The sequence below is a fragment of the Triticum dicoccoides genome, chromosome 2B (assembly GCF_002162155.2).
Source record: "Triticum dicoccoides isolate Atlit2015 ecotype Zavitan chromosome 2B, WEW_v2.0, whole genome shotgun sequence".
Lineage (NCBI taxonomy): Eukaryota > Viridiplantae > Streptophyta > Magnoliopsida > Poales > Poaceae > Triticum > Triticum dicoccoides.
The window spans coordinates 47,457,485-47,465,991 of record NC_041383.1 but is presented as its reverse complement, the minus strand read 5'-3'; the positions used below and the strand labels follow the sequence as shown (position 1 = coordinate 47,465,991).

At 45.3% G+C, this 8,507-nt stretch overlaps 1 protein-coding gene across 1 annotated transcript; it reads right to left on the bottom strand.

The window, feature by feature from the left end:
- Nucleotides 1-335: 335 nt before the first annotated feature.
- Nucleotides 336-1,390, bottom strand: LOC119362044 (proline-rich protein 4-like). Its single transcript, XM_037627215.1, has 2 exons — nucleotides 1,184-1,390; nucleotides 336-1,101 (listed from the first exon to the last, which is right to left on the bottom strand). The coding sequence occupies exons 1-2, from the start codon at nucleotides 1,323-1,325 to the stop codon at nucleotides 614-616; spliced, it is 630 nt and encodes a 209-aa protein (XP_037483112.1). The 5' UTR covers nucleotides 1,326-1,390; the 3' UTR covers nucleotides 336-613.
- Nucleotides 1,391-8,507: the final 7,117 nt, after the last annotated feature.

Sequence of the window (8,507 nt, the reverse complement as noted above, 5' to 3'; positions counted from 1 at the left end):
ATAGAACGGGCAGTATATATGAATGCATGATCCCTGGTAGCTGCAATTTTGTTTTTGACATGAATGCCATGGGTTGTCCATGACAGATCCATTTGCACACTTGCCTGAATCGCACTTGAGTTTCAATCCACAGATCTGAATAGTAGCTAAGAGTAATGATTGTTTTAAACAACTGCACCATGGCAAAACATTTTTCCATTAAAGAAGCCATCACACAATTCTGACTAAAAAATGAAAAAGAAAAACATAAAGCAAGCCTAAATCATTAGACAAAACATGAAGTAAAAGCAGGCAGCACACAGCAGAATGAGATCAAGCCAGAAGAAGCCAACATCTGCAGTAATTTCACTGACACAAATGGACTTGATTAAATTACTTGATCCACAATAACTTCTTATACAAAGCACACACCGAAATTACAATCATAAAAAAGCAATCGAAGCACACTAATCCATGCATGTGTTCCTCACAAAGTTTATTCTGAACTCTCAACTCTACAGTGCAGATACTAAAACGGGGCAGCGAATGGCAGAAGACCAAAGCAACGACCTCGATCACTCACTGAACCCGGTGATGAAATTTCAATGTTGGGCCGGACGGTGGCAGATCGGAGTTAGTGGTGTCCATGGTATCCACCGCCGCCGCCGCCGCCGTAGGTGGGCGTGGGAGGGATGGGGTGGTAGTCCGGGTGGGGCTGCGGCTTCGGCTCAGGCTTGGGTACCGGGCCGTAGTCTGGGTGGGGCTGAGGCTTGGGCTCCGGCTTCGGTGGCACGGGCTTCTTGTGGTGGAAGTGCTCGATGATGTGCTTCTTGATCGGCCCGAGCAGGGTCGCCGACGCACACTCTGGCGATGCCAACACGTTGGTCTTGGCGCCGGCGACAACGCCGAAGGTGGTGCCCTCGGACACCGGCGCGATCTTGGATGGCTCCTGGCCGAGGCACGGCGTGTTGGAGGCAGCGCTGTGGAGCTGAGCGACGCAGTCGGCACCGTGGAGGTCGGCGGCCAGGGGCACGCTGAAGGCGCCGGTGCGGTCGAGGGCATCCACCGCCTTGCTCTCGTAGTCGCCGTGGACGCTCTTGCACTTGATCGCCACCTGAAGACCTGGGGTACGTTCATGGCAGAACAATGGTGATAAGCGTCAACCCAGCAATGCCACACAATGGAGTAGCACATCAGCGCTTACCCTTGAAGGCTTCCTCGGCATTCATGTTCTTCCTGGTGCAGTCGGCGCACTTGGCCATGCCGACGACGACGGACGCCGCCTCGGTGTTGGAGACGGCGATCAGCAGCAGGACGCCGAGGACGAGTGCTCTCGGAGCTGCCATGGCTGAACCCCTGAATCGAACTCCACTACTTGCCTGTGGGAAGTAAATAGCAATGGATGGACGGATGGATCGATGGATGGAACAGGCCACGCATGGCTGGCTTATATAGGCATCTGCATTGATCGGTCATCGATGATCAACGCAATTAGAGACAGACCAATTTGCGTTTGGCGCGCCGAAATTTCAGATGGCGAATTAAAACTCGGTTGATTCCAGAGTCCACTCCACGCATCGATCAACGATTTGATCCACGTCGTCATTTGTTATTCGGTTGGTGATCCACTTTGCATTGGCTGGTGCTCGATCGCGTCCTTCTCGTACATACGTAGGTAGCACGCGGCACATGGATATGCATGCATGCATGCATGCAGCGTACGTACATACTCCTACCTTTTATTCTCTCTCTTCTTAAATATAAGTCTTTGAAGAGATTTCATACAGAGTAAAATGAGTGAATTTATTCTCTAAAATGCATCTAAATATATCTGTAAATCTTTACAAAGACTTATATTTAGGAACAGAAGGAGTATCATCTACTCTAGTACGTAGTGGAGCCTTCGTAAGTCAGAGCGTAGTACGTAACTATTTTTCTGTTGAATCCCTTTCTGCGGGTGCGGTGCCCCTCCCGCTCATTTAATTGGCAAGGACGTGGCTAGGTGTAAGTGTCGACTGAAAAGAAAAAACGTTTGTCAGTCGATCTGTTTTGAGCCCTCCGATGCAAGATGAATGGCCAACATCATCTTCTCCGACCTCCTGCCGTCCTCATGTTCATCTCTTTTGAGCCGTCCAGAGCAATGCCTTCTTCACCTGACATAGGAGTGTTGGTAACTACTCCCTCCATTCCTAAATATTTGTCTTTTTAGAGATTTCAAATGAACTATCATATACTGATGTATATAGACATATTTTAGAGTGTAGATTCACTCATTTGACTTCATATGTAGTTATTGTTGAAATCTCTAAAAAGACAAATATTTAGGAACGGAGGGAGTATCTTCTTAGGTAGTCTCTGGGATGCCACACATGGACGAAGAACAAATATGGATATAACTTAAGAGAACATACCATCACGTGTTTGGTGATAAGATTTGTGTCCATTAGGCGAGTCACAAATGACACCCCAATCTAGATATTGTTTGGCGGTAGTGTGTCAAGGAGGGCGGCCAGACTTATAGTCGTCGAGCCTGAGTCTTGTGTTGAAGACGTAAGAATGAAATGGGTCATCATCGTTCGAATCGGTGAGATAGACAAACTGCATTGTGGGAACTGGTCTTGTCAAGGAAAAACATATCATCTCTCCACCGGTTAGACCGTTCTGTGTAATGAGCTGAACCCATCATTCGCCTCCCATACGGGTCCTTGTCGGTGCTTTCTGCAGTTCAATGATGTAAGTGTTGGAATTTGCTACTGGGCTTGGCCCAAAGCCTAACTAAAATTCTGAAATTCTCTTGACCCATTCATGCACACATGTGAGTGGTGTGAGTGAGACCAAAGTTTAGTCTCACCCCAAAAGTTGATAGAGAGAGTTGCACCTATTTATAAGGTGAGCTCTTCTACCACTTGCATGAGCATGAGAGGAGGAGACCTACACGTGCGCTTCTCCTCCTTGCTCGCCACGCCTCGTCACGACGCGCCGCGCCGCAGGAATGAGCCGAGGACAGAGCTATGCACGTTGTCTATATTTTTGCTGCTCGGAAATAATTAATGTCATCAATTAATAATTAATGAACACGTCCACGACCTACCCGGCCCATATTATATAGTCAGGCACGCGTCTACCCTAGCCGCCGACGCTTTGTATGGTTTCGCACCACCGTTCCAGATCATTGCGCCGCCATGTAAGTCTTCTCCATTCCTCCTTCCGGCATGCACCGCGAGAAGGGACAGTAGGCCTCCGGAACCCCGTCTCTCGTGATCCTGTATGGGAGTGGGGCGATCAGGATTTTGGGGAGCACACTCGCGCGACTACTGGCAGCGACGACTTCGCCAACGACGACTTCTTCCCCGACCTCGGCAACCTCATCCTCAACGACATGGGCGACAACATCAACGCCGGCGGTGCCGCTCCCGTTGCACCGTACATATGTGATTCTATCCTTCTTGTTCGAGATCGTGGAAGAATTCATATTTCTAGTATGTGCCCTAGATGTGATCTGTTCATCTACTATGCTAGTTCGCATGATTAGTTTAATCTCTGCTAGTGCTGTCATGATTTATCTTCTGTTTATTCGGATTAAATCTCGTAGTAATTTGCTCATATATTCAACAGTAAGTGACCCCACGACACACAAGGCACACTCTCTTCCATTAATTCATTGAACTCTAGCCTACCATTGCATAAGATAATCCTTGCAATAAACACAAAACGAACACACATAAGATGCATTGTAAAACCACTAAAATAATAACATAAAAGGTTAGGATTTTATGGAAAATAATATATATTTATAGGGAGAGAGAGAGAGAGAGATTGTTACCATTGAATTTTGGAAGCCCTCAATGAGCAGATCCATATTGAATGATGATCCACTTGAAAAGTTTCTGCGCCCTCTTACATGCATACTTGGCACACCGTCATATCCTGTTTGACATGCATACTTGGCACACCGTCATATCCTGTTTGACATGCATATTTGTCACCACTATAAAGCACATGTACTATATATTATGAATAAAACACAACTAGCATTTATAAGAAATATTGTGACATGCATGCATACTTGGCACACCATATCCGGTTAGAAAATGTTTAATTAATTAACCATAGGATATTTACAATTGCAACATTTAAAAAATTCGCAAATAATACAGACATGTCATTAATCACCGATCACGAAAAAATAAAGCATTTTCAAATATTTTTACGCATATCGATCCACACATTAACAAAATATAACAATCGTATTCATAAACATACATGCATTGCATTCAATCCATAGATGCATATATAAAATTTCATACATATTCTCTCAAACTATACATGCATTGCATTCATTTACACGCAAAAAATAAAAACATATATCCGTAAACATCCATATATAATCTATATATCCACCAAAATCTATTCTTTTTTGTCGGGAACATCCAAACTTTTCATACAATCCATAGATGCATATATATTATCCATATCATCATGTCATGGCATATGTATATATGGATTTTCCAAATGTAGAAAATATTGACATAAATAGCATAAAAGAAAAAGGAAAAGACAGGGGAAGCCACCCTATAGCTAGCTCATCGTGGGGTTGTTGACGTCCAGGTGGCCGGTCGGCAGAAAAATGTGTCGACAATGAGTTGTGGTGGCGGCCAGCGGCGGCGAACTTGGGGCCAAAGCCATGTGGCGAGGACTGTGCGAGCGGCCTCGGGCGACACCGGATCCGACTGGTTGGCTCACACGGCGGCTACCGGCGGGTACGTATAGGCCTGGTGGCAGAGGCGAGGCCTGGCGGCGGCGACGGAACCACACGAGGACGAGCGGCGACCTGCCCCTGATTGAGAATGTAATGAGAGCGGCCGCTAGGGTTCGTCAGGTTTAAATACCTCATAAATTGTCGGGTACGTTTCATCGAGGTTCTTGGCAAAAGTTGCTCACCGTCACAGGGCCTTTAGGTGCAAACAGTTGTGCCACGTGGCTCCTATTTGCCGGGTGCCTTCCACTTGGCTCTCGGCATACAGTGCATAAGCCGAGTTCTTTTATGTTTGTTGAGTATGTAATGGGTTGGGCTCGACTGAGCTTCCCATGTGCCATGTCCTAATGTTTACCGAGTGCCACACTCGGCTTACATTGCTTTTTCTGTGATGCCGTGATACTGTACTTGGCAAATGGAAATGTACTCAGTAACGATGATTTTTTCGATTAGTGACACGCACCACGGGCCCAACCCCATTCCTTTCTGAGGCATTGACATGGAGATAAACTGAATTGGCAAAGCAACAAGAGTTGGAGCTAGTTGCGTGGAGTGGTTGGTTAGAAGCTTAATTAGAAAGCAATCTTAAAGTGACATAATAAAAAACTTCTCAAACTTTGGATATAACACCGATTGTAACCATACTTTTTTAAAAGTCAAATGCATCGGCAGTCACTGTATTTGTGTCTAAAACTCATTTTGGTTACTGTACATAAGAGTACGATCAATACGGTCATTAAATATGACTTGAGGTGATTATACGATCATTGGCTCACTGTATAGCTTTGTATTTTGCATACTTTGACCAGTCAGACTGCCTATCCTCTGTACCTTTTTATGAGGGTCACACCTGCCGTCAGTGAGTTGAATAATAATTCTTTTTAGGAAAAACTATGTGACAGCGAGGATTTAAACTAGGGTCTTGTCGCTACCGCGAGAAAGAGCTAGCTGATTAAACCAGCCGCTCGTTGCGCTAAATAATTAGAAGGTGACCTTATTATTAAGAGCACACAACACACATGCACACAGTCGCACACAACACGCGTGCACAGTTGCATACACTCGCACACAACACGCACGCAGGCACACAGCTAGCAGCCTAGCACATACTGTAGCATGCATACATGACACATCGGAGGCCACCGGGTGGTGCTTCGGCAGCCGCGCTACCGTGGTGTGGGCGGGCGCATGACGAGAGCGACCAATGTGGATATCTCCACTTGTCGTTCATGTGGCCATCTCATGCAAACAGAGAGTTGGCATGCGTTGCGTTGCCTCGTGTCGCAGCTCCTGTACATCCGCCGGCATCGATCGGTATTGCGACGCGGCGAGCGCTCATGAGACCCAGTACCGGATGACGGGCAGCACGACTTGCACCCCGGCACCGTCCAATCCCTCTGGCCATTTCAGGCGGCTGCTGCTTGCTGTGCACGCGTACTTAGCTTTGTTTGTGCTTGCTTGTGTGTGTACGTGCAAGTTGAGAATGGTGAGAGGCTGCACAGGCGCGCCAAGCTGCCGCAGGCTGCGTGTGAACCAGACGCTGAACGCCCGGAGATCGCGGCGAGCACGTGGAAGACATGGTGCGAGGGCTCGGACCTGAGAGACGGCAGACGCGTTGGCGACACAGGAGTCCACGGGTTGCATGGCGAGGTACCGGAGAGATTTGGGCGTGTAGATGGCTGCAATGCGTGTTTGCTGCGTGTACCCGTGCTGTTGTATGCTGTGCTTCTGTATAAAAGAACATTACTATGAAAACGAACACTAAAATGTTTCGGTTAAGGTTGCTTGAGCGTGTGGGTTACCACCCTGAGATCTCAGGTTTGATCCCGTGCATTTTAATTTACTTTGTTTATTTCTACCTACTGACATGTTGGACCCACAAAGGTAGAGAGAGATTTTTTTTGACCATAAGGTAGAGAGAGATTGTTGACTGCATTTTGTGCCATAGAGGTAGTTTGAGTGGTCAAAGTAGGCAAAATACAAAGCTATACAGTGACCACTGACCGTATAATCATCTCAAGTTGTATTCAATGACCGTATGAACCATATTTTTATGTACAGTGACCTAAGTGAGTTTTCGACACAAGTACAATGACCGCTGATGCATTTTACTCTTTTTTTAATTATGTAAACATACATGCATCTAAAATTGTAATTGTCTCATTTCAGGCAATGTCATTGGTTACGGATGTGAGAACACATTTGATTAATTGGAGAAACGATGGTTGGGAGCCACTCTTGGAAGATGTCAAAGTCTTTTGCATCAAAGCCGACATTCCAATACCAAATATGGATGACATCTTTACAAAGTGGGGAAAATCAAGAAAAGGCGGATAGAACAATGTCACATCTGATCATTTCTTCCGTGTAGACACCTTCTATGCTGCCATAGACTCCATCACCATAGAGTTTTATCATCGTTTTAATGAGGTACTTCCTCCGTCCTTTAAAGAGTGTACTTCCAACTTTGTTGGAGGGTCAAACTATCTCAAAGTTTGACCGAGTTTGCGCAACAATATATCAATGTTTGTGAAACTAACTAGGTATACGTTGAAAATATATTTTATGATGAATCTAATGCTACTAATTTGATGGTATAAATGTTCATGTATTATTGTATAAATATGGTTAAACATAATTTTTTTTCGTGTGTTACATTGAGCGAGAGATCTTCAAAAGTATTGATCTTCGTAAAATTAAGGAAGATTCTCAGAAGGAGGGTAGTGCATTGACATTGCCCGGGTCTTCTAGACGCCATTAAAAGCTGCACTATCAGTATGTTTTAGGTTGTTTTCCTATTGAAACATGTTGGTATTTGGTTAGTCATTTTTAGTGTGCATTGTTTGTTTATTGACTCCTTTGATTCGCATAAAAATAATCTTAGTGAGACTTCGCTCCACCTTAAAAAAAATCATGATCCGTCTCTTGGATAATTCTATGCAAAAAATCAACATTTGTCCCTCTTCAATAAGGAAAAGGAGACGTGACCCCTCTCGGTGTTTATCTCTTGGAGGTCGACGGCTGTATGCACACAAGTATTTGGATATGTATGCATATTTGCCGGCCGAGCGGGTATTAGGGGAGGTACAAATGCAGGCGTATGGGTATTCGTGTGTATCGTACGAGGTACGACCCAGCGGCGACGTCCACGGAGATGCCAACTGCACGGAGTCGTGTGCAGGTTAGCTTAAATCCATACATGATCAGAACGTGAGTAGTGTAGGTCGTAACATGCATGTGATTAAAAAAAACAAATATACGTGCACCCATGCATCAGTACGTGAGGTACGTGAGGCCAAGCTGGAGACCCGCTTTTTTTCGTGTACCAGTTCATCAGTACGTGAGGTAGGTGGGGAACGCTGAGATGCTTTGAGATTCGGTTCACCACGTGTCACACAGAGAAGCCGGTCTTCAACTTGAGTCCATACGACCCGGTCGTATAGGATTATTTTCGGTGAAGGATAACGCTGAGATGCTTTGAGATTCAATTCAGCACGTGTCATGCAGAGAAGCAGGTCTCCAGCTTGAGTCCATACGACCCGGTCATATAGGATTATTTTCCAGCTAGTCAATCTGTGTGTATACACGTAGGTCCACATCAAAATATCAAACATGGACGTGTATAACTTGTACTTAGGAAATTCCTTCATATCTAAAAATAAATTAAATGTCCCTCAAAAAAGTTTAAACAAGTTCCATAATGAAAGAAAAAAACCTCGCCGAACACATGAATTGATACACCTATTTAAACATGAGGGTTTGCGCAGGTGTT